The sequence below is a fragment of the Rattus rattus genome, chromosome 11 (genome assembly GCF_011064425.1).
Source record: "Rattus rattus isolate New Zealand chromosome 11, Rrattus_CSIRO_v1, whole genome shotgun sequence".
In the NCBI taxonomy this organism is placed as follows: domain Eukaryota; kingdom Metazoa; phylum Chordata; class Mammalia; order Rodentia; family Muridae; genus Rattus; species Rattus rattus.
In genome coordinates this window covers 61242346-61269772 of record NC_046164.1, presented here as the reverse complement: position 1 = coordinate 61269772, position 27427 = coordinate 61242346, and the positions used below count along the sequence as shown (strand labels likewise).

At 39.5% G+C, this 27427-nt stretch overlaps 1 protein-coding gene across 10 annotated transcripts in view; it reads right to left on the bottom strand.

Annotated features, from left to right (window-relative positions):
- Ldb2 (LIM domain binding 2) overlaps positions 1 to 27427 on the bottom strand; it is a 324996-nt gene that overhangs the window by 58757 nt on the left and 238812 nt on the right. For all 10 annotated transcript variants that reach the window (XM_032916616.1, XM_032916619.1, XM_032916618.1 and 7 more), the window contains exons 3-4: positions 8636 to 8808; positions 2071 to 2193 (exon numbers count right to left, since the gene is read on the bottom strand). In XM_032916616.1, coding sequence (XP_032772507.1) covers positions 2071 to 2193; positions 8636 to 8808 — 296 coding nt within the window. The remainder of the gene's footprint in view (positions 1 to 2070; positions 2194 to 8635; positions 8809 to 27427) is intronic.

Here is a 27427-nt window from a genome sequence, read left to right as displayed (position 1 = left end):
CCTTGGCCTTGTGTCTTCAGATAGAAAGCCACCGAGCTCTACTAGAATAACTCTGGCTTGAATAAGAGAAAGAGGTGCCTCTGAACTTGGCAAACCATGCCTGCTCCCTGTCAATCTTTGAGTGACAGTTGCAGATTAAATTTCCAGCTAGGATAGGGGTAGTATTTTTACTACCCAGAATGTAGGATACATTTGAAAACTTGCAGTTACCATAAAAATGTATGATATAATAATATAACATGCCAAAATCCATCACATATATCTGTAGAATCTCTACTTTTGTATGTGGAGAAAGACAATTTTAACTTTCTTCCCCATTAAACTGAGGTTAGAGATCAATGTCTTCAATACTTTTTATCCTATGAGATGAAAAGGGCAGGTATTACATTTCCCAAAGTATCATAGGATGTAAAGTACTGCAGATTGCCCCAAACGTTATATTTGATCAGACCACAAACAAACAAATATATATATATATTCTTTTTTGCATTGTATTTGTGAGTTATTGGTCCATCATCTTCATTCTGCTTCTTTCTTAGCAAGTCGATGCCATACATAGGGAGATATAGGTATACAAACTTCTCTCCATGTCTACACTTACAAGACCACCTCACATATGACTAATAGAACCTTATTCTTATCTGTGCTTCTCATTCAATGATAGAATCATTTTTGTTTGCAACCGTAGATACAAATATGAATGAAAACAACCAAAAAGTAACAGTTTCAAGTCAGTTTTGAAGTAAGGTCTTTATGGACATTGAGCCTCTGTGGGAAGATCTGGTGGCCCTGTGTAGATTCATTAAGTGGTGCCATGCTAAAAGCCAAGCAGCTTGAATGGTAATTGGGCAGCAACAAATGCTGAGAATGGGCCAATAACACCTACAGATGTCCCACTATGATCCATGTGTCATCCTAAGTAGGTTTTGCGGTCATTAAGTCTTAATTTTAAAGTGGGTTCTCCAAGAAATAACCACACTGTTGTATAGACGAGGGACTAGAAATCTGGAGATGTCATACCAACTGTTTAAAGCCACTCATGAAGAGGAATATAATCCAATGAGCTCTCAATGTATGGCCTCAGATCTTACCCACACCCTTCTGATGCCTTTCAGTATATTTTGAGAAAAATTTATAAATACACCAGACTTCTTGAAGAAGAGTAGAAAATATGAAACTTGCTTTGAAAGTTCTGGAGGAGTTTACATGGTGAATCAGAAGAATTGGAAACTGGCGTGCTACAGCAGAAGGCCTGGGGTCACCAGGAAGGGCAGAGAAATTGTTACTATGTTAGAAGGAGAAGGTGAGAGCAAAGGTCTGGAGAAACAGGCTGGACTCAGAAGGCTAGGGAACAGGTTTGGGACTCAGAACCAAGTGGGTCACAACTTTGATTTTCCCACATTTGGACTGAAAGACTTTGGGCCATCTCTTTGCTTCCTTTAGAAATAGGAATGATAGTAAGTCAGTCCTTGAGTGACAGTTGCAGATTAAATTTCCAGCCAAAGGCTTGGTTTAGTAAATTCTGTAAATGGTATCTGCAGTTATTTTACTCTCTTTTAACTTTTCAGGGCCATAAACAAATCAGGCTTGTGAAGTCTGACTCTATTGCACCTTCCCACTCCCCATCCCCATGCTAGTCAAACATCAGGATTAGGATGGACCAACAGCTCCTGGGTACAGGATCCTCACTTCCAATCACATGGTTTTAATCAGAATTGAAAACTACTTCTACTTCTCATTACAGGTAAAATGTGCATATACCTGAGTAGAAAAGTATCTGATATTGAGTTGCTGTAACTGAAGCAAATAGAAACCACTTATCAAGGGAACCTCACTAATATATGGGGAAAAAACAAAAAGCAAAAACAACAACAAAACCTCTTACAAGCTTGAAAACAAAGGAGGCAAAAAGAGCTTGTGCATTCAAATGGTTGAGAGAAAGACTCAATACTTAGAACTGATTGTCTATGGTGTGGTAATAGTATGGCTTTCTTCAGACAGAACTGGGTTTCCTTTCTGTGTAACATACAGTGAGTATAAGAAGAAAGGAGATACAATAGAAATACTTACGTGCATGGCTAGTATGCTTCTGGGAACCAGCTCCCTGTACTGTCTAATGGTAAAGTGCCATGTTTTTATTCTCATGAGGTCATCAAAGGTGAACTCCAAGATCAGCCTGCCTTCTGTGCATACCTGGGAGTGACAAACAACACACTCACTTGCCATGCAGCTCATATAAGCAATACTTTTTAGCTCCTATCAACTACTCAGTGTAGTGTCGTTTGAGGTCCTTGGGCAATATCTCCATGGAACATAGGGACAGGGACAGTATCAGCTCTAGAGTCAGTGGGTTGGGAAGACTGCTAAGTAGCTTGCTAATTCCAAATACCAGTTAGTCTACTACCAATGAAATTTTACATGGGTCTGATTTCTTATCTGGAAATGGGGTCAAACCCATCTTCCAGGGACATTAGTTCAAAAGCAACTAATACAGTTTGGTTGACTCACCGCCCTCTTTATTTTCATGATCTTCCTCCCAAGGGTGCAATAGACACACTTTCATTCTATTCTTGGTTGTCTTAACTTGAAATAAAGTTTTCCACAAGATAACTCATATTCAAGTGTGAGTTACTACATTACCCATCAAGAGTACATCTTCATTTCCAAAGAGCAACTGCACAGGGCAAGGTTTAACCCAATGCAGTCATTGATACAGGGGGAAAGAGAGGGTTTTTTTTTTTAAAGAACTATACCAATCACATCATCGACAGTGGCAGGCTGTGTTTATATTACATAAAAGGTTGGCTAGTCCTCCACCTTCCTAAGAACATATGTGATTACTAAAACATAAAAAAGTCAAGAGTCTTTCTTTCCTTATAATCACCCACAAAGGTATTTTTAACTTTTCATATTTGTATCATTCTTAGAATATTGATCCAGCTCTACATACCGCTCTTTGCGCTATCAGTGACTTTGAAAGGCAAGAGAGTAACACAAGGCAATACACACCCTTGTCTTGTTTTAACTACAAGATGGTGAGTGGGGAATGACATCGCAGTTACAACTAGTTCATAAACCCATGGGAGCTTTGAGGAAGCAGTGTGTGAGTGCATGGGGGCTGTGAAAACAGAGGATACAAGGTTTGAATTCTGACCCTACTTTTTACTTATTCTGGAACTTGAGGGAAATCAAATATGCCGCCACACCATCAAGTGTATTCTCTATATAGAATGCCGGCTAGTGTGCCTGGCACAAGCAGAATGGTGGGAAGATATAGCTGAGCAGATAAAACAAACAGAACCTAAGAGAAGAGAAAACCCAATCAAGGTCACCATGAGGTATGTGCTGAGATGCAGATCCCAAGAAGTATCTCTGGGGAATGTCTGGAGCTTGGGCTTTTAGACTCCATACATTTTCTCCTTTTTACTATGCTGAGTCTCTGCTCAGACTTTCTGGAAGATTTCCTAGTTAACCCAAATATGCAAGAATGTGTAAAAATTAATCTGTAAAGCTATAGTCCAGGAAGATAGTGGTTAACAGTTCATATTAAGTTTACATGCGCTATGGCTAATGCTTCCCTTGCCATGTCATGCCACTTAGGAAGTTCTAACTGTCACAGGGAATGACTGGGACCTTTCCATATATTCTGATGTGCCAATCCAAAAGTTGTGGGGATGAATCACGATAGCAGGGTCTGCTGGAAAAAGATGCTATCTTCATTTGAGCAAAGATCTGATGGACATAATGAGATAATTATTGATAATCTGGGTGAAGATCTTAACCTCAAATCCAATTTTCAAAACTTCTGAGTAAGTTAAGACATGCGGGCACCGTGCCCTAAAACTCTGAGAGGGGTTGTCTGCTGAGCCTGTTTCCTGGCATCGTAGCTACAAGTGTTAATGAGTAGAAAGGGAGATGTCACCAATGTCCCCAATCCATTCTTCCAAACACATCTTGAGCACTGGAATTAATTTACCAAGGTTCTCAAATAAGTATCATGCAGACTAAATCAACTCCCTATCCCCACCTCAGGATGTTAACTTCATACAAGACACCTGCAGTGACAGCTTTCACAGAAGAGAGGTCATGGGTAAAGTATCAATGGGAAAGACATATTCATAGGCTATAATCTTTTCTTTTTTTAAGAGATGGTGTTATTAGATAGCTAAACAAATATAGTAGCCTGGTTAAATGTCAGGATTACTTATTGCTACTATTATAGATATTATTGTTGCTGTTGTTGTTATCATCTAAGCTATTTGTTTTCTGTCTGCAAACCCTAGGGTCAGAGTAGAAGAAGGCTGTGGTCTGCTTCTACTAGATTCGAGGTTCATGATGAGAAGGCAAGTGTGCAATACGTCCGATGTACTGCTCGGTTAGAGCATGTGTAGGGCCAAGGTCAGGTGCTTCCTTCGTTCATGCTGCCACAGCAAACTAGTCAGAACTTCTCTTGCAGACAAACTTAGGCCAACAAAATGGAACATTGCCATAAGTCACGGGCTCCCTTTGTAGTCAAATGGGTGTGCTCTATCCAGGGCGTACTATGTGTAAAGTGGGAATTCTTAGAACTGTTTCCCAGTTGACTGCGACTGATTCTTGTTTTTTTAAAGTACATTAAGTGATATCCAAAAATGAAAGATGGATATCCTCTCCCAAATGATTATTATATATATAGCATTATCAGGGAGAATCCCCTCCTCTAATGGGAGCTAAATGAAACCAAAGGCTTTGTGGTTTGTTTTCTATGCAACCACCAAGAATCATAACAGAAGTATGTATGAAACAGTGTTTGTTTCCTTTGTTAGGAAATATAAAAAAAATGAGCATAGCTAATAAAGTAAAAGTAATGTTTTCTCACTTCAGAAAATATCTGTACATTCTTATTAATCAATACAGTTAATGCAGCTTTTATCTGAAGTTGGTTTTTAAAAGGAAAAATATCCTGCTTTTCTGTTGGAATCCAAAAATCAAAAAGGGTCCCCAATTAAGAAAACATTTTCTGTTGTGCTGAATTCATGTTACCGTACTGTGAGCTCTGACATTTTGTTTCTGTGGTAACCAAAATCAGCTGATTAGTTGGCATGGCAACAGAAAAGATGTAATCCCAGCAGACATACTCTAATCAATGCCCCCAGCACAGATGGTCTCCGGAGGATCAACAAGAAAGAGGCTGGCAGGCATTCAGTTGATCACGTGCTAGCTCGAGACTAGGCCAGGAATGAGAAAAGTAAAAAAGAACATTTCTCAAACTACCCGGGAGCTTTTTAACCCTTCTCTGTCTCTAACTAATGAAGTAATATTGACCATGTTGTCGTATGATTCAACAGCTCTCACGGCATTGTGTGCATTTTTTAATAGGTAGGAATGTTTAGTTTTGTATTTTTATACACGAACAATGGCATGAGTCAAATAGAGAATTTAGAATACTATCTGAAAAAAGTTCTCTGAATTTTATCTAGAGATATCACACATGTAAATGTATATTAGGGGATACGATCCTTAATTAATTAGGGGGATATGATCTTCAACAGAAGAAATTATAGACTGTAATGTGATACACAGGGTAAAGTTAGAATGGGAAAGAATTGTTAAAAATTCAAGTGAGAAGTATTCATTTAGATCATATTTATTCAATGTGCTTCTAGGTTATATTTGTTTCAGTAGTAAATAATTTCATGATAAATAATTGAGAAGAGAAAAAAAATCCATAAACCTATGTTTGCAGAAGTGATGAAGGTATTCAGCAGTGGTTGTAACTATTGTTTTAATTTGTAAAATCCAAGAATTTACATTTACAGTGGCTCTCTCAGAATCTTCAGAGGTTCAGATGTTCACATCCTTGAATATAACTCAAGGGTCTTGGGCTCTGAGAGGCTCCCGGCACGCTCTTCTGATTATTAAGCCTTGTTTTTCTATTTGATTTGAAATTGAAAACATAAAAGAAAGGCTTTATTATGTGCATTTAAAAATTCTAATTACATATTTATCCTTAATCTATAATGTTCCTGGTATCAGGAAATTGCAAAATGCTCACTATACCCCTGAGGGATATTTAATATCTCTGTTGATTAGGAGTGTGGCTGATTTCCGATTCGCTAGTTGACCAAATTTTCATAAAAGCCACTCAGAGCCATTGGGTCAAACGCTATTTGGGGAGAAACAGTTTAGTGATAGTCTAAATTAGAACAATGTAGGCTGCAGACACATAATGTGCTAAAAACATTCCAGGAGTGAGACTAAAATGTCAGCACAGGTTTTACAATTCTCTTTTCTTTGTGGTACCAAGAAGTCACTGGCTTATTGTTTGTTTAAAATAGCCATAGTGTTTTATTACATGCAGCTAAGTTATTTTTAATTAACATAAGAAGAGAAGGAAATTAGAGTAGTATAGTGAACATCAAGGGTAGAGGGAGGAAGGGGAGAGAGAGAGAGAGAGAGAGAGAGAGAGAGAGAGAGAGAGAGAGAAGAAAATGTATCCTTTGAATCCTATCAAATTTCCTAAAAATAAATGTGCATAATTAGCATCTGGATTAAGTCGCTATAATGAAACTACATGTCCTAGAAAGAGATATTTTTCATCAGAGTATTGAAATATTTATTACAGGAATAGGCAAATAGTCAATCCTGCCCTGGAGCAGAATGACGTAGGTGGTCCAAATAATTGATGGTCTCAGAGCCAAGGAAGCTGTGTTCAGATCTTTCTAGTCATTGCCTTGTTTTCCTGGAAAGAAAGAAAACCAAAATACACACAACAAACAAACAAACAAACAAACAAACAACACACCAGGGAACAGAGGGAACATTCCAGAAAAAAAAAATGCAGCCAAGAAGCAAACATCGGTGTTTTAACTAGAATGAGAAAAGCGCTTCGTGCCTTGTGGATTCCTCAGAAAAGTGAGGTGGGGTGTGGTTTGACACAAGTCTAAAATATTCCATTATATCCCTTGAGAACAACTCACTGTGCTCTTTTGTGAGTTTGGACCTGACCTGAGAAAGAAACATTGACTCAATATATAAAATGGCCGACAGAAAAATGCTTCTTAAATTTTTCAATGGCCGCAGACACCCAGCATAGTTTCTGAATGGTGGAAAAGTTTTATTTAATTAGCATGTTTTGTTTCTCTTAAAGCATAAGGAGGTGGCATATTTTATTTGAATCAGCTAAAAGAATTAACATCGGGGAGAGAGAGAGAGAGAGAGAGAGAGAGAGAGAGAGAGAGAGAGAGAGAGAGTGAGAGAGAGGCTTTTCCTGCACTAGTGAGACTTTGTATCCACAGAAGAGAAAGGGATATGTGTGCATCTTATCTGCATGATTATGAAAATGTCCTCTATCTTCAGAATGAAGCAAGTCATGGGCAAATTAAGCCTTCATCCCAAAGGACATTTCCTTCCTTAAGCGAAACTCTCTTCCTAGCATGGACTTCAGCATTCTTACAAAGCAGTTCTTCGACGGATTCCTATCGACTCTGTTTAACTCTTATGCAAAGAAAACCCCTAGCTGTTGTCACAGGAAAAATGCCTGTCAAAATCAAGATGCTACGGAGTCAGATGTAGATGGTGGCTTTCCTTTGTGTTATATACCCTTGTCCCTGCCTCTGGCTTCACACACCATCGTGGGCACTGTGAAACTCTGATATATACTAATGTGGCCAACGATACTAACAGGAAACATTGAATTATTATTATTCTTGAAGCAAAATTGCAGAAGCAACATGTCTCAAGCTTTACAGTATGATTTTTGGTAATTAACCCTGATAATTCAACACCCTCTAACTAGAAAGGGCTGTCATCTGTGTTTTGTTTTAAAAGAGATAGCTGTTATCACTAATATGACAAAAAAAACCATGCTGAATTGTAGTCAATATTGCATGAGTAAGTATTCATTAAAACAAATTACTATAGGATTGAAGGGTCAGCTCACTGGTAAAGCATGCATTTAGCAAATGCAAGGGTTTGAGTTTGATCACCAGGACTTCAAAAACATAAATAATAAACTTCATTTGCTAGATTCTGTGACTATTTGGTTATTACTAATTTTTCTACCCGGAGGGGATGCACAGGGATCACGTGCTTATATGACAGAGTAGTACTCAGTGAGGGGGCTATTCCACATGCTGGTTTTCTGTCCATGACTGAAGTAACAGGTTGGAAATATGTAGAAGATGGTGTTGAGTCTCTGCCTTCTGTGATTTACATTACATATCTTTCACAGGCTGTGAACTTGGATTCAAACACTGTGTTGTCTGGACCTCCCCGTCTTCTTTGCCTTAGCTCTACTGTGACCATTGCTGTGTTCTTTGGCTGACACACTGCAATCCTAGAATCTCTGAGACCGTGAGGGAGCAACCTTTTACCTTTAGATTTCCTAGCCCATTCTTCCCTTTTGATTTCAGACGCCTTCCAGTTAATAATTGAGGTGTAATTAGTGAAATGTCTCCCTTGTTTGTTCACATTTGAACTTTCTTTAACATTTTCAAAATAACCAAGCACAAATACTGTCTGTACAATAGAGAAGCATTCTTTCAGCTATCAAAGACTTATTTGCATAAAAACAAAGGCTCTATTTTAGCTGTTGAAGTGAAGAAGCAGTTGAGCTCTTTTGAAGGATGTGGCTGTACCCAAGCCTGGCTCATACCTTGGTAAACATGGGCTTCCCATGCTGTGTGACCATGGCACACTGGTCACAGTCTACTGTGATGGATGAGTTGTGGTACGACTCCTTCGAGTGTTTGAGAATGTAGTACAGGTCTGTCACCCCTCCTTCAAATACGGTGCTAAAATAACGGGGGATGAGGGTCCTGCCGATAGCTGTGAAAGAAACACAGAGAAACAAGCCATGAACACACATATCCAACGAATACCACAAACCCACACTGTGGCCAGCTGGATCCAGTCATCTCTAGCAACCATGCCAGGAGGCCATTTCTCTTTCTAAACAGCCATGACCCATTTGGGTTGAAAGTAATAAACTTTATCCCTAACTATTTGGGAAAAATGGGACCACCACCTCACCAAGGTTTATGTCCGTGGAAACCAATAAAATAAGATTTAATAGTTGGAAAATAACAGAGAGAGTGCACTTACTCATGGAGCTTCACATACATTCTTGACTGAACATATTTTATGAAAAAACAAAAGCCAGCCAACCTGCATGGCTTGTACAATGAGCTATTTACATTTTAATTACCCAACTATGTGGTTTGCCTTTATAAGTAGCAAGAGTATAAATTTTAATATCATGATGCCTTTTAGATTGTGAAATATGTTGGCATTTTCACTTTGGGTCTCCAGAAAAATAAAAAAAATAGGAAATAGCTAATTAAGACCCAAAAAAGTATCCGATGAAAAAGGTTAGTACGAAGTTTTCAAAATCATAGGACTTGTAGATCGTCTCCAACTCACATATGCAAATATGAGTAAACCTGCCTTTTCTAATATTGTTTCTCAAACTGTTCTAAGGAATGTGAATCTCTGAGAAGTAATCTCATTATAGTCAGGCATCTTCTGAGTTTTCTATCTGCTTTTGAGCTAGATAAAAAATGTATCACTGGACTAAAGGGGCCAGTTAAGAGGACCTGACACCCTCTGCTTGCTCTAAATTGGTCTTCTCCATTCCATTCAAGTTTGAGCTGAGTTTTCTTATATATGATGCTCTCCAGCTCAGGACAAGTCTTCAGTTCAGCAGTGACTTGAATTCCTCTAACAGTGGAAATCCCAACTCATAAAATCGAGAAGTTTGCTTATGTGCAGATTTTAAGGCAAAGTCCTAAACTCGCTCTCAAGCAATCCAAGGGGGTTTTGTTTGTTTGCTTGTTTCTTTGTTTTTGAAATAAATCTCTCATATCCATGATTTAATATCCTCGGTGAGAAAAATAATATTTAGGATAAACTACCAATGACAGCTTTAGCTAGTAAAGATCACACACCATTTCATGAAAGTTTAGAATCTTTAATTTCATTTCAAAAGCATCACTGTTAATCCATCCCATATGGATCTATAGCTTTTTTGTACACAGACTTGAGAGGATAAGTATACGGAGAATCTCCTACCCAACTGTTCCTCAACATGATCCTTAAAGAATCCACCTCCACATTATGAGCCCTTGAATAATTTATGCTGTTGTTATTGCTTCCTATTTGCTGCAGGTAAGATTAATCAACAAGTGTTTGATGAGCAGTCTGGGATTTCGGTGATGCTATCCCCAATAATCCTTATGTATACATTTCGTAAATACTGCCTAATCCCAAAAACTGCACGTTCCTTCTCTGAAGATCAAATTCAAATGGGAAATTTGAGTCCAGCACATCCCCCAGCAAAATGCATAGCTAATATTACAAAGAAAACTTTACAGAGCTGAAGACCTTATTGTACTTTGCCAGACAGATAAAATTAATTGAATGTACTTCAAATGTTCTAACGTAAAGCTAATTACCATAAATCAGCTCAAGTATTTTGACAATTTGGAATCTGTACTATTAAGAATAAATACACAGCATAAAAATGAAGTTGAAGGGTGAAATATTTCACTAGTACATCCAAGGAATTGTCACATTAAAAAGGTTACGGCAAATAATTGCCACTGGATTCATCACATGGCGGTTTATTCTGTACAAATCATATGCAGTTTAATTGCTTTATAGTGCACTTTGCTAGATATTAACATAGTTTTATTCACCGTCTAAGAAAATAATAAATGGAAATAAAGTTTGCATTTCTTTAACTTTAACCCTAAACTTGTAATGACTTCCTCAATTCCAGACAAAGCCCAAGTCATACAGGAAACATACTTAGAATGGAACATGGCCCTATGTACTGAACAGTTTCTAATACTGTGGGAGCCTAGAGACCAGAATGTGCTGTCAGGCACACCTCCCTTGTGTTCTATGATTTCCAGCACTGACTTAACCCATTAGGCATACCGTCCCTTTCTTAGCCCGGAGGCTGCCACTTAGGTGGCCATGGTGAACCTTGGCAGTGCTGCCCATGCGGGTTTATGCATTGTTTGTCCTCCATTGGCTGCCACTCTGGTTCCTGTACTCTGCTTCAGTTAATAGAACATAACATAGCTACCAAGTGTCACATTGGGAAGAACTAGAAAGTTCTACCTTATGCTTCAGAACCAGGCCCAGCTATTGTAAGGTTATCCTACTGTGAGAAGCCCAGTCAAGGAATGTAGAGAGGTGACTTGAAGAAGAGAGCCCTCAGGCTACCACCCAACACTCATTTTCAGGAGTGAGACCATCTTAGAACAAAGTCAAGATGTCCGGGGAAACAGAAATGAGATTCTCCCTACAGGCTATATCCATGAAGAATGAATGAAAAGAAGCTAGCTGCATTTCAAAACCCTTTCCTAAACAAACAGGAAGTTTATTTATTTATTCCCACTAAAAACTTATAAATCATGGGCATATAGAGGTTTGCACACAAAGACAAGCAAGCAGCGTGGTGTCAGTGAACTGACAGAGCCCTGATCTAGGCTGGGAGGAGGCCAATGTCACCCCCGTGAAGGTCGATTTGTACCCTCCCGGTCCTCTCCCTTCTCTTCTTTCTTGTTCTTTTTCCATCTTCCTTCTTCTTCCCCCTCCTCTCCATTTTGTCTCAAGACGGTTCATGTTAAGCTTCAATTGTTTGCAAATAGAGAAAACCTGGGTAAGGCGTCACATTCTGACATGGAGATGGTAGTAAGCAAGGATATGTTGTGAGGAGACTTGATGGAGAGGATCGTTGAGGAGAGCTAACTGGGTCTCTATTTGCACGCACACTGTGCAGAGCTGCAGGAGATTAAAAGGGATGTCAGAGGCTGTATTAGTTTCCCACTGCTGCTGTAACAAATCACCACAAATGCAGTGGCTTAAAACCTCGCGAACATATTATTACCTTAGAGTTTCAACGGTCAAACTCGGGTCTTGCTCAGCTAATGAAACAGTGCCGGCAGCTGTGGCTTCCCTTCAGGAGGCTCTGGGGAAGCTGTTTTCTTGTTTTGTCTTTCCCAGCATCTACAGGCTGCCTACATTCCTTGTTTATGATTATTTCCCCATCCGTAAATCCAGCAGCAGCAGGTGGGGCCTTTGTAAGGAAGGCTTCTTTTCTTTCTTTTTTTCTGACTTCCATATTCCGTGTTTGGTCTCATCCATTGCACTGGACCCACACAAACAATCCGTGATAATCTCCCCCCTCTCAAAGTCCTTATTAGTCAGATCAGGAAGGATGTTTTGGCCATGTAAAACAATATTCATAGGTACAATAAATTAGGATATAGATATCTTTGGATGACCATTGTTCTGCTTACTATAAAGAAGGTGCTAGAAGAGATTACATATTCGGTAAAGGAGACAGTGACCGTAAATCCCCCTCTACACACACACACACACACACACACACACACACACACACACACACACACACACACACACAAAATACAGTATATAAATTGTATGCAGAGTCAGGTATGGTGACTCATGTTTATAATCCCAACGCTGAGGAAAATGAGGAAGAAGATGTACTATGAATTTGAGGCCAGGGTAGGCTACAGAGTGTGTGACTTCCTCTCCAATAAATAAATAAATCGATAAAGCATGCAGTGATTGAGAAGCTCACCAGAGCCAAATCCACATGCTCAACATCTATTTATTTGCTATTTATTTGCTCTGTGAACATTCTCTGAGCCTGGAGCAGGCGCAGAGCTCCCCGGTGGTGCTGAAGGCACAAACACAGACCTTCCATCAGCTCGATCAGACTTGTTTCTATTAGGAGAGTTAACAGATATGTAAGTGTACGTAACGCAGTGCAGTAATTCAAAATTTGTAATTTCGAATTGTTCAGCTCTTTCTTCTGAATCCCAAAGTCCAATACACAATTTCATACCGTGGGAACACTGAGGTGAGCACATTCGTTCAATGTGTTAAACCACGCGACCATGCAGCACAATCTGACAAAGTACTTCAAAGATGGGGCACGTTTAGAGATTCAGTGATCTAACTCATCAGCCACACCACTTCTGAATCTATTAGCTTTACATGCATATGCTAAACTTACCCTTTACATCTATGCTTTAATTCCTGGAATGAAAATAATTTAAATATTGATATGCATAAATCTACATTATTTCCACAGAGAGGTTTTTAAATATTCTGTGAGTGAGATTAAGATTACAGCAGATAATAAAAAGCATTCTGTTTTCCTAACAAATCTAGATAAAAGTCCCTCAAGTTAGGAAGCATCAATGGGGAGAGCATCAGGAACACAGGAAGATTTTGTTATAATAGATAACTGAAATAAATATACTACATATCATTTATGCATATGTTCCTGAAAGAGAAAAAGAATCACATATTAAATTATTCATGGCCTGGAATGTTTACAAAGAACATTCAAATAATCGTCTACTTTATGGTAAATAAATTTATCTGGGAAGAACTAAACATCTATTCATAGCTGCTTTGGATGTTGTGACCTGGACTCAGGTTCTTTCTGAAGTTTCCATTGTTTTCCTCTCTTGTTATCACTGATTCCAACTTCCACACTGAGAAGCTGGGAGTTCTCTGTGTGGAAGTTGGTGGGTATATGGAAGCAGGGCCCATACACTGTCTACTGAGTCAAAGTTACTTGTAGACAGTAGGATTCCTAGAGCATACTCGGAATATTAGTGGACACATTTAGAAATCATATCGTATAGCTAGTGCAATAGACCCACTGGCAAAGTGGTTGATATCAGAAGGATCTGGATATGAGTCCTAGAACTCATAAGAAAAGCCATGGTGCACACAGAAGCAGAGGCAGGAGAATGCCTAGAGGGCTTCCTGGGCAGCCAACCTGCATTGGTGACATCCAGTTTCTAGTGAGAGACACTGTCAGAATACAATGTGCATTGTTGTCCTGGGAAACAAAACCCAAGGTTGGTTTCTGGCCTCCCTGAGCATGGGTCAACAGAAGCACACACATCCCTCAAACCAAACAGTATAAGGGGGGAATTCAATGAATAAAAAAAAAAAACCAAAAAGTATTAATGTATTCTTCCCAGAGCAGCAGTCCTGCTACGTAAAACACTATTCTTTCCATCAGTTCTCTGTCTGTCTATCTATCTATCTATCTATCTATCTATCTATCTATCTATCTATCTATCTATCTATCCATCTATCTACTCTATTCTATGTTATGACTGTATTCAAACTGGTAATCAAAATACAAAATTAAAATATTAAATAAAATCCTTGTGAGGTTGTAATGAAATAGTGCAAGTAAGCAGTTTTAGAAAAGTGAATGTTGAGAATTACTCTTCCCCTTGCAAGCCTCAGCTCATTCTAAGTCTGCTATGTGTGACTCAGCCTTGCTAGGTCCCCTCATCAAACTACAATTCTAAAAGTCCACATGTCTTTTGCTCTGGAGTTCTTTAAATCCATCAAAGAAATATTGTTCCATGGGAGAACTCTTGATTTGGGAGTCTTTTCATTTCTAATTAGGATGCTGTTAATTTTTCTGCTACAAAGACAATTCAGTTCTAAAAACTAAGAGATGGAACTCTGATAAAAATGGAGAAGTAGATCAGGAGTGTACCAGGATGACGTAACACTTTGACATTAGTTACCCAATGGTTTTACCACATCTAAGAGAAAATTGTATAGCTCCACATCCCTGTTTCCATAGAGGCATCATTAATTATATTAAAAGTATTGATTATTTAATGATATTTACAGGACATGCCAAGGAGTAACTTGGTTATCTGAGCCTTGGTCATTTGGACCATTCTGCTACAGCTGCTGTGTTTCAGAAATGCACACGGAAATTCTCTTGCAGTACAGTGATAATATTAGGTAATAAGTGCAGATTCATTAAATTGTAGACTCATTTGTATTCATAAATCCATGAATGTATTATGCTAACACATAAATGATAGTGTTTCCAGGAGTGATCAAAACAAAACTGATAATTTCACACTCAGAAAATAACCATTATAAATAGTCAAAACAATGGAGCTAAAGCATGAGACTTTGACAGAGGTGGTATGTTTCAAGCCATATTCCCTTGTTTCTGAGAGGGGGGAAAGTAAGTCACACCAACTCCCTGGCTATCATAGTTATCATTCTAATACGGCTTTGATTTATTTTCTCTACCAAGGCAATTTGATTTAAATATTTTCTGTGTAAGGATATATCTTGCTTTTTTCAAAGATTCATTCATTTAATCTATGTTTACTAAATACCTGCTATGGGTGAAACCTTTGTTTTAAAAATATTCAAACAGAGGCTTAGGGTGGTAGCAAGGAGTGTAGGCTAAGTCTTGATTGAAAAAGTGGAGCTGAGTCTTGGCTGAAAAAGATCGAGTGAAGACCTGTGATTGGACAAGTCCAAGTCTAGGGTTCAGCAGTAAGAATGGACCTTGGACAGACATGAGTTGGGATCAAATGTGCTTGATGGATTATGATGTCACCAGGAAAGGCATTGTAATAGGTACACTATCCGAGAGATGAAGCAGATAGGTAGAGAGAACCAGGATCAGGGAAAGACTAAGCAAGGATTTGCCTTTTCCTTTATAACATAGTACTAAAAGGATTTGGCCAACGACATCCTATAATGAACCCTCCCTGGTCTTCCTTATGTAGTATTTACTAGCTAAGTGGTCTTCCATACGGATCTTTTTATCTGCTGAGAAACGTGATTAGGTATTCTCTTCTGCCAGTGAGCCCATCAGTTCATTAATTAAAGACGAGGAGATGAATGTCATGGCTACATCTGGATTCATTCCTCTGTTGCATGGAGCCGGATGACTCTGCTCAAACTTGCGCCATGTTTCATGTCTGATAGAACTATTTCTGCATTTTTTTGCTTTTTAATGTCAAAATTTTTAATACTACACATTAAAAAATGATGAACCTTAAGATTCTTTTGTCCAACGCAAGGAATTATGAAGGATTGACTCAATTAAATTTAGAAAGAAAGCATTGTAACTTTTAAAATCTTCCAGTATAGGGATATGACACATGCCCCTAAAATTTAATTATCTTTTGTCTTAAGATTTCCGTAGTACTCTACAGAGTGTTAGGGGTAGGAAAATATTTGTTTTTTAGATATTGTAAAATATTTTATATGTTTAATGGCATTGTGATTTTGAATCAAAGCATATATTCAAATGCATCTATTAATAATGCTTTTGGACTAAGCTTTAAGGTTTTGTTTTTAGTCAAAAATTATATTAATATAGAAGTATTCAAACTGTATTTGGTTAAAAATACAGTTAAAAAATCACAATACCATTCAACATATGTAAATTATTCAAAAATATTGAGAAATTTTCTCCATTTCTCCTTTTCAATTTTTCAGTGTCGTTCTCATCTTGCTCCACCAGCTGTAAGAGATTCTTCAGGAAGAAGTTGAAATGTTGAGGAAGTGGACCTCCTCCCTGCCCTGTTAGCATGTTTAGGGATTGGCACAAGAATTAGGGAGTTCTATACATTGTCCCGAGATTTTACATGTGCAAGTCCTTGATTTCGTTCTGTTTTGCTCTTGAATCCTGATATATATTTATTTTGATCCAACATATTTTCAGTACTACTCAATTTTCTTTTTAGAAATTACTAATATATCTCAAGTATTGAGTGACCCTCATACCGAGTATAAATTTTAATATTTATTCATATGCACCTGCATCCAATCAATTGTTACACAAATTAATATATACGTTTATTTTTCCATCAGTATATATTAGTCAAAATAGAAGTCTACCTGTGCCACTGCACTGGGGACTAAATTACAGGGACAAGGTTAGAAAAGACATGTAGTTAATTCTAGTGATGCCCAGAAATAGTTCCTAAGATTTCTATAATAATAAAACACAGCTATAGCTGTTTACGTATTGAAATGTACTTAATGTGTTTCTCTGATCGAATAGGAATGATCTCCACTCATAGCAACACTGATTGCATCCTGATTAGTGATTACGAATGACACTTAACATATGTGGAAAAAATAAAATATAAAACACTAACAATTATTTAATAAATGTAATTAGGTTACCCAATATTCTATCTGATGCTTTCATTTTAAAGGTCAGCAACCTGAGGCCCAGAAAAGTAAAACCAGGAGCAACTGTAGATTGTTTAGGTTCTGATATAACTACACTATTTTTATTTTTAATAACAATTTTCATTTTTGAAATTATAATATAATTTTACATCATTTTTTTCCTTTCCTCCAAACTATCCCATACACCCCATTGTTCTCCTTTTTTTTTACTTTGCTTTTTGTTACATACACACGCACACATGCACATATGCACACACGAACACTCCTAAATATCTAATTATAACCTACTCATGTAATGTACTTGTGTGTACATAATCTCAGGGCTGAGTCCTTGGTATTAGATAACTGCATTTTCCAGTTGCTTATAGTCTCTGTCTGGGGATGAGGTCCTGTGAGCTTTCTCCCTTCTTAGGATCTTGGGGATTAAAGCCAAGGCCTTATACATGATAGAGAAGTACCCCGCTTCTCTCCCTGGTCATTATTTTGTTAATCACATAATAATCCATGTCCAAGAAGGCAATGCTTAATCTTTCAGGCACTTGCTAGGAGCTCACTAGACCTAACTGTTGTGTGGACATGGAGTGTGCATGGAACCAGACCTAACTCTCTGTTGGGGACTGCTTTGCTGAAGGGTTCAAAAGACTCTGCCCTAGTTCTCACTCTTTCAACAGAATAAATCTCCAGACAGAAGATCTGCCTTTGGACATGAGCAGTAAAACTGTGTAACTTGTGCCCTATCTCCACCCCTGACAGTGTGATGCCAGTCTTCTTCCTGCATGTTTGGGACAGAAGAGTTTGGCACATGCCCCAGGGCCTCAGAAGTAACAAGAGGGGAATTGTTACATCTGAGGAAAATAATTAGGACTTTGGAATTAAAAAAAAAATACTTTGTAAGGGTTTTATGCCACTGAAATAGCAAGGTTTGCTTGTTTAAACATCTAATATTAACAGATACTAATAAAGTCTCATGTTTTCTGGCCACTCTATAGCCACCAATATCTTCAGCACCATGAGAGCCTTCACCTCAGATTGTCTTTGATAGTAATGTCACATTGCCTCCTAGATACTTTAATTGTAATACAGACATATGACCTCTCTCTCTCTACATATATGTATATAAGTACATATATCTATATCTCACTCTATATGTAATGATTACAGCTCAGCAGAATGTCTCAAAGTCTGTGTGAACGGAGAAGAGGCAATGTATGAGTAGATCAGTATATATAAAACACATACGTGCATATGTGGTTATATAGGATAGTTAGCTTTAATATTCTAGGCTAGCTGACTCATAATCTCTGAGCAATTTTTCTGCTTGTACCTCCCAGCTCTCCTTTGGAGTGCTAAAATTATAAATGCACATCATCACACCTGGCCTTTTACTTATATTCTTGGGGTGGAGCTCAGGTTGCCTGGCATTCACAGAAAGCCTTTTGACCCCCCTAAGACATCTCATAGAATTTAATTTTTAGGTACCACTTGAGTATGGCTGTTTTACTTATTATTTAGAGCTTCCATATTGAAGAGAATATTTCCCTTTTCTTTTAAACAATGAGAAGGGAAATACATGGTTTTATTTTACTAGCAACCAAGATTCGTGCTCTGAAGGGTCTCTACTGGCTTATTCCCATTTACTATTGTCAAATTTTACAACTTTCACCATTTAGGTCACAGGGTGCGCCTGCCACCGTGTCAGTGATCATGTGTCACTGACGACAGTTGGTGGTCACAGGCGGCAGCTTGCTAGGTTACTGCTGTAGATGCACCGTCTCCGCTGACTGCTTCCCACGATCTCCAGCATTTCCGTCCCAAAGCAAAGCTGCAGCCTTGAGAGGTAAAAATCATTCTTGCGTTTTCTTTCCCCTACGCTCCCAAACTTCAGGAATTCTCATGAAATCATTTCAGTATGTTTGACCGAGCTGTCCCAAACTCAGCCCAGTGGAGACAACCGGAGTTATTCCATTTCACACTTGAATATCAGCATATTTCATCTGGCTAACCGAAAAGCAGATGTGTGTTTGTGATTTTCAACTTAATCCAGGCCTGGACACAAAGGGCTTTAGCAATTCCAAGAGTGGGGAAGAGGAAATTTTGTTTCTGCAGAGGGCCTGGCCCTCTGGATGGCTGGCAGTCAGAGCAAATGCCCTTCACAGGTGCTAAGCAGAAACTCTTCTTGTGAGTAACCCTTTTCCATGGGGTCTGAAGTACAGGAGGAGTTTGTCTGGCTCAAAACTAAACTAGCTGGATTCCTGTGCTCGGCCTCAGCGTCATCTTTGCTCAGAATTGTTGGTACATTTGACATCTTCAGAGATCTCTCTCTCCCAGTTGATCCACGTTCTTAGGCATCCTCAGGTCCCCCTGAAGCATGGCACTATCTGGCTGTGCAGCACCCCTTTTCCTTCTTCTTTTCTAAGGCCCCCTCGCACCCTCAGAGCAACTGTAAACATATAGGAGTTGTGCATCGATGCGCCTTTGTTACACACTGGCTGTACCTTTAGTCACATAAGTGCGAACAGAGCGTCTTTGCCCGTTCAGCTCCAGTTTCTTTATCTGTCCGGTAGGGCAGCAATGCGCAACAAAGGTGGGCACTTATGTGTACTAACAGCACCCAGGCATAAAGGGTCTGCACAGAGCACGGTGCTGTGTTAAATATACACTGATCTACTCGCACATGGCCCCCTCCCCATGCACACAGACTTTGGGACATTCTGCTGATCCGTAATCGTTAATTTTATTGTCTTTCAAGTTTGGTTCCTGGAAAACATTCTTGAAACATTTAAGTATCACAGCACATTTGTGGTGTAAATAGCTACTTAGGAGATGTTTGGCAAACAAATGAACGTGGACTTGGCCTGTCTGTTTAGATAGTCTGCCAATTTTAAACCTGCTATGCTGCTATGTGTACACATGGGATTCCTGGGCAGAGGTCAGGCCACGTTCAGTTCAGGGAAGGGGACGTCAGTGAGAAGAAATCAAGTCTTTATTCTATTTTTAATTTTTCATAAATATTTTATGGTTTTTACTTGTGTATATGTGCCCATGTACCTGTAAGAGCCCATGCCAGCAGGTATCTGTGGAGACCTAAAGAGGGTGTCAAGTCCTTTGGAGCTGGTTAGGGGCTGTCAGACATGGGTGCTAGGACTTGAATTCTGACCCTCTGCAACAGTAGTGAGATCATTTAACTGCTGGGCCATCTCTCCGGCACCCAAAACAGAGATATTAGGGCTCCTGTTTGGAATCCACACATTTCAATGTTCAAGTACTAAAAAAAAAAAAAAGAAAGAAAAAGAAAGAAAAGAAAGAAAGAAAAGAAAACCCAAACATTTTGAAAGACTAAAGCTGAATGTTGAGTTTTGCAAAAAGAAAAAGAAAGGATGCCTCCCATCGAAGGGGAGCTCCTAAGGGATGGGGCTTCTGTCTCATATTTACGTATATAATCCCCAGACATCTAACTTCCATATGGAAACCACATTGTTTAGCTAAAGAGTCCAAGTCAGCATTCCATGGACATTTTTACAAGGAAGCTAAAATCCTTGGAAACGAGAAGCAGTATAAGAAGTTCAGGTTGGCATTCCATTCCACAGTCCACATTCCACAGCAGTCCGTAGGGGCCTGTGCTCCTGACCCTTAGATGGTGTCAACAAGGAAAAGAACGGCCATTCTGACAGAATTAAGTGTTGCATTGGCTTCCTGGAAACAGGGTATAATGGCTGACTCCTTACGAGTCTGACAAACGGCACAGGCGCCAGCTGCTGGTCCTGATGTTCTGGGTCTGGATTTCAGTGAAGCTCAAGGATGCCGGCATGAAAATGTACTGCTGGGCAGCCACTGGGCCCAGACTCAGCATCTAGTGGCTGGTGCTTGTGTACCTTCACTCATTCAGCTATTGTATATGCCTTGAATTCCTACCACTGTCTAACCCATCGCTTAAAGCTCCCATTTTCATGCAACGATGGTGCTGTGACTTAGTTCATACAATAAAATGGATCTTTGGGATTATACTCTATTTTCTTTGGGAGGACAGAGGACTTGCTGATGAAGAGATAAGGGGTACCAGATACCCAACAGACATCAGGGATTGAAAGTAGGGGAGCTAAACCATCATAGGCACAGCTCTGGTCTCTTCGCTGGCTCCCCTCTCTCTTCTGATGCTGTACATATGCTAGTATGAAGGGACAAGGAGACTCCTGAACTTGTCTGCTCCAAGATTCACTAGGCCCGACTTCCTCCTTTGAGGGGAACTAAAGCAATGCTAGCTTGAACCCACCCTGCCTGCATGTCAGCCTGAACTTTACCTTATAGTGGTTGTGTGATTCTTGAATCACTCCAGCCTTGCCTCTCTACTAAATGGAGATGGGACTAGCATCAGCTTTGCAGGGATGCTAAGAGGGGACAGTAGTTCTTTATATCTGTGGCAGATGTTTTCCAAGGTTACCCCTGGATGTCTGAAAGCATGGATAGTAGTACTGATTTCTATATGTCTTTTTCCATCTACATACATACATCTGAGATAGGCTTAATTTATAAATCAGATACAACAAAAGGCTAGTAATAGTAATTATTATTATAACAACAATTTCCACTATAAAAATTGTGTAGATATGGTTTATTTCCCCAAAATATCTCATTTTACCCAGACTTCTTGTGATGTGATATTATCCAGTGTCTATATGATGAGAAAAGGTGAGGTGAACGATACTTGCACTGTGACTACATATGCTGGAATACTACATAGGGTTCCTTATAAAAGCAATGTGATATCGAGGACGTTTGATAACTGATGCCATTACAAAAAGATTAGCATGGGGGTAGTATGTGCAGCATGGATACACTAAACAATGAAATGCCCTGAGTGTACCAGAGTGGGAATGTATATGACCTCATTATGCATAGGAAAGAATGCATTTTAAAACTTAGGAAAGATTGAAAGAGTCAGAAGTCGTGGATGACTACGACACAGCAGTTTTCTGGAGACAACGGGGACATTGAACATATGAACTCACTGCCAAGACCTGGGTAAGCTCAAGCCAAACGAAACCTCAGCATGAAGGGAGTGAGGGGACACACAACCCTACTCCTAGCTGAGGAGCTAATGGCAATTGGTACCTGCTGGGGAGAGTAAGTTGATTTTCTTTAAAGGTTTGGTCCCTGGTAAGTCAACCACATTCTCGTAGACAGCCTAAGCCACACTCCCAGGACACAGTGGTTTGGGCAGGTATGGTATGTTGGTATAGCACTGGTATGGATGTTGGGTCTTACATATGACACACACTCAATATTTGCTTGCTGAAGAAAGAAACACAACTCGAAATACATGTCACAACAAGAACCATATACACCCAATCTGCATCCTTCTTCCACATGTTGATCAAGAGCAACACATTGTAAAGCATTCTGATAGACGAACTTGCTTCCATTGGGGTTTCCGAGAGCTTCAGAAGGTGCATATGCCTGGTTTTCTGTCTTCCAGGCAACCCCAGGACTAACTCTGTTCACTTGTTTCCCAACTTGTCCAAGATCCCCCAAGATTAAAGACAAGAAATGAGACACTGGAGGTACAGTCTCCACCTCATTTGTTATTTTCTCAAGTGTTTGGAAACTCTTTGCATGATCCACATTTGAATGATGGCTAGGCTGTCCCTTGAAGCTTTAATAATCGTTCTTTAATATTCTCTTTCATCCGCCCCACCCCCACCCCATTTCTTTTATTTCAAGGCGTTTGTTATCAGACTCTCACTCTCTCCAGAGGGAACATTTTAGCAGCCTAGGTTTATGACTACTGTAAAGAAGAAAGTTTGAAAGGCAAAGCCAGACGAGATCCTCAGCTTTATAACAAACTCCTGTCAAAACATAACAAACCGCAGCCAGACATGAGCCACAGTGACAGAATGCAAGACCATAAAGATGATGGAGATCAGACAGGACAGGCACTTTACAGAAACAAACACCTTCTTTGCAAACAGATAGGGTGAGCAGAACACTGAAAAAAAGAATCTCACTAGGAAAAAATGGTCAGAAGAAATAAGGACAAAAACATAAAATTCAAATGACAGTCCAGCCCAAGGAGATAAACCCAAGGCAGACAAAGAATCCAATTTTACTAAATCAAGCCGACATCTTCCCCTGACTTTAATTGACCCAGTAAGCTGGATCCTGAACAAACATAAAATTAAGCAGCAGTTACACCCAGTGAAGAAATACGCGGCAGTGCTTAGGTGTTGACGTTCCACTCTTAGGACATCCCTTGGTTTTGTACAGGAATTGTGTGATCATCTGTCCCCTTGGAGAAAGCCACCGAGGATGTGTGGCATAAGGTAAGTGATATTCAATAGCCCTAAGACCCGTCAGTGGAATTATCAGTTTTGGGGTCTGAAGTTGGGTCCTACACTACACACAGACACTAATGCAGGTTCCTATAATGTCATGGGAAAGGATGTGTAACTAATACACGCGGCTAATCAGAATGCAAAAAGCCACAGCAAAACCTCTCCTACTACGTAAAAAAACATTAGAAACGTTGCTCTCCATTTGCTGAAGCCCTTAGTGACCATAGATCACAGACTTTGACAAATTCTTCTTGCATGCAGTTTTCTGGCTTTCCTCTACAGGACATTCTTTCTGGATACTCTTTACTTTTCTGGACAATGACTTCTTTTCACTACCAATCTGGTAAATACCTTCTCCATGGTACCTTCTCATTTGCACAGATCAGACTGACAAGGTGTACCTCTTGTGAGCCTCTGTGAATAGCCTGTACTTCCTGCTGTGATACTCAAATGTAGAAGACATCTGGGGGAATGCTGGGACAAAGATACCCAGATCTAGTCTTTGGTTCAAGAGGGCTGGGGATATAACCAGAGACTGATGTTTTAAGTAAATATCCTTAGTGCTTTGGATGTAGGGCTTAGAGGATAATCAGCATCACTCACTTAGAATTGCTTCTATGGCATTTAAGGATGTAGGCTCATAAGGATGGGCACTTGACCTACCTCATACATAGTTAACATTCTTGGGATTTGTCAGGATATAGCCAATGAATCCAACAAATATTTGTGCATCAGTATATATTTACCCATGTGTGTTGTATATGGTGCACACATGTGTACATGAACATGTATGTGTATATCTATGTGAATATATATAGACATGCACACACAGTCACACAGTTATCAATTGAGCATGATATGCCGTTGTTCTTGGCTGGTTACAGAGCCTGCAGCCTAGAGTTGACATCCCCAACTCCGTCCATTGAAAGAGTACTGGGAGAAGGGACAGGATCTTAGAAACAGAAGGAAACATTAGCATGTCTGCTTCTAACAATTTTCAACAAGGGACAGCATGTTGACTGGCTTCATCCTACTAGAATGTCCTCAGGGCTCACCCTGCAGGAGGCAACAGATATGCACCCTGAGCAAAGAAACTTGATTTGCCAAGGGAGAAACTCCCATGTAACACCTCTGCTAAGAGGATAAATATTTCTACAGCAGGAGAGAGGGAGGAGGGGCAACATTGTAAGAGGATTGGGGGAGTGGTTCTTAAAGGCAGTTTCCTGTCTAACATTCTAAACTCTTAAGTCCCAGAGACTGCCTACACTCCACTTAACAAGTGCTGCCATTCACCCAAGGTTCATGATGGTGGGGTCTCTGAGTGACAAATTGGCTGAAGATGAGGGAATTTGCAGCAATCCAAAGAGGTGATTCCTGGAGTCACCAGGCCTGTGTGAGCTGTATGAATTTATAAGCAGGGTGATCATTTGTGCAATTTCACGTGTAGAGATATGAACAGTATCTCACTGTAGGTAATATCTGTTGTCATGCATATGCTTTATAACCCCCCAGAGCTCTCCCTTGTTTTTGCAAGTTGCTCATGCATATCTTTGAGGGTTTTTTTTTTTCTTCTTGGTTTCATGGGGCATTTGGAAGGGCTGTATTCTTTTATCAGAGAAGATCCTATTAAAGAAACATTAAATAGGAAAAAAAACAAAGTAGCACATTAAAAACATGAATGGTCATATCATCAGTACTTTAAATATCATGGAAATGTTTTAAATGCGCATTTTAATATCTATAGCCAAGACTGTGCATATCTTCCATATGTCAAATATATTGCTTTCTCTGACCAAATAATTATCAGGATTGGAGTATAATTATTTGTTACACCTCTCTGGACCCTGGCTGCTCAAAAGTTCAGGGAGGGAAAGGGTCATATCTCTCTCAATCAACACTACATCTTAAATGTTCAAAGAAGTGCCTGGCAGTGTTGCCAAATAATTAATATATTAATCTATCATACTGAGTTCCTCACAGTTGGAAGATCAAGTGGGCTTGGAGCTGAAGCAGTCAGAGATGATCCAGGAAATAGGATGGAGTTATTATGTGGAAGATGCACGCACGAGGAATCAGATGAGAGCTAAGTTCAGACTAGTTGGGATAATAAGACTCAGACCACTCAGAAAGGGAAACCAATAGCAAGATTAATAGAAAGGAGACAAGCTTAGTATAAGGAACTTATATCCATAACAACTTAGTATAAGGAACATGTATCCATAACAACACAGTGTTGCCAAGAAAGGGTGCTCCTGATTCTAGGGGTCTTCCCTGACTCTCTGGCTTCATTCTTTTCACCTGGAGAAATAGGGAGGGGGAAGAGGGACAGAATCTTCTCAGAGAGAAATTAGGCATGCAGGGCATGACCCTTTCCTTATTTTTATTTTTATTTAATGCGAATTGATGTTTGACTGCATGTATGTCTGTGTGTGGGTATCAGGTACCCGGAACTGGAGAGTCGTGAGCTGATGCCCTGTGTGAGCTGGTGTTCCTCTAAAATGGTCTTAACTGCTGAGCCATCTTTCCAGCCCCGCTTTTGTTCTTTTCTGGTGTACATGCTCTGCAGGGAGTGTGTGCTCTCTGCCCAGCTTCTTCAGGAAACAAAATCAAGCTGCAATAGTGGCTCAGTGCGGTTGGCTGCCTGTTCCAAGATTCATTGCTGGGAATGGCCTTTGCCCGCATGTTTTCTTATAACTGCGTATACCACAATGATACATGGTGCCTTTCATCTTTCATCTTCATCGTCTTATTTCTCAATTGGTTTGCATCCTATGGGTTGAAAAGGCATTATTTATTAGGATCTGAACCTACGACAAAAAATTCTCAGAAAAGAAGTAAATTTTGATTGTTCCATTCCACAAATACTTTTTACATTCATACTGTGTATACAGAATGGTGTGGTGTTTCAGAGTGATTGTAGTATTAATCGAAAGATAATTTTAAAGATGGAGGTGGGTACATACATACAATTCTACAGTGTAGAATCTATACCCAAGCTAGAAGAGTATCTTTGTGTGGAAGATAAGAAGTCTGCTCTGACCTTGGTCTTGGTATTATTGTCAAGAACAAGGCACTTTCTGGAGCATCATTCTGGGAAGGCTAACATGATGAATGGATGGATGGAAAGATGGGCAAATCTTACCAATCATAATGTGTTGGTATTAATGAAAATGGTTCCCATGGTTGGTGGAACTGTTTGAGAAGGATTAAAAAGTTATTGCTTGGGGTTGGGGATTTAGCTCAGTGGTAGAGAGCTTGCCTAGCAAGCGCAAGGCCCTGGGTTCGGTCCCCAGCTCCAAAAAAAAAAAAGTTATTGCTTTGTTGGAGGAGGTATGTCACTGGGGGTGGACTTTGAAGTTTCAAAAGTCCATGCCATTCCCAGTTGGCTGTCTCTGCCTTGTGGTTGTTGTCTCAGTGTAAGTGTACTCTGCACTACAAGGCATACAGAAAGATATATACTTAGAATAACATAAAAATCTTCCTTGTCTCTAGTGATCAGGGCAGCAAAATAGAGAGGACTTTAACTTTGACAGTCACATTTCCTAAATAAGTTATGTAAATCTGAAGGATTTCTAAAATAATATAGTAAGGATTTTCCTAGATTACTGTCCTAGTGTGATCTCTGTTGCTGTGAAGAAGCATTTCAACAGAAAGAAGCTTGGAGGAGGAAAAGATTTATTCTGTTTATACTTGGAGGGTACTACCCATTATTGAGTAAGTCAGGGCAGGAACACAAGGAAGAAACTTGAAGCAGAAATGATGGAGAAGCACCGCTTACTGTCTGGCTGCCTAGTTCATCATCAGTCAGTTTTCTTGCACAACCCAGGACCACTGGTGTAGGCATCGTGCAGCTCTCAGAGGGTTATGTCTCCCACATTATCATCTGCCAAGACAATTCCTCACAGACATGGCTACAAGCCAATCTGATGGTGGCAACTCTTCAGTTGCGATTTTTTTCTTTTAGTTAACTCTAGGTTGTGTCCAGCTGACAATAACTAACCATAGTAATTATTGATCTCATTTTAACACTAAGGAAAAGGTGTTTTGAAATAAAGACTAATGATGCACCTAGGCAGGTA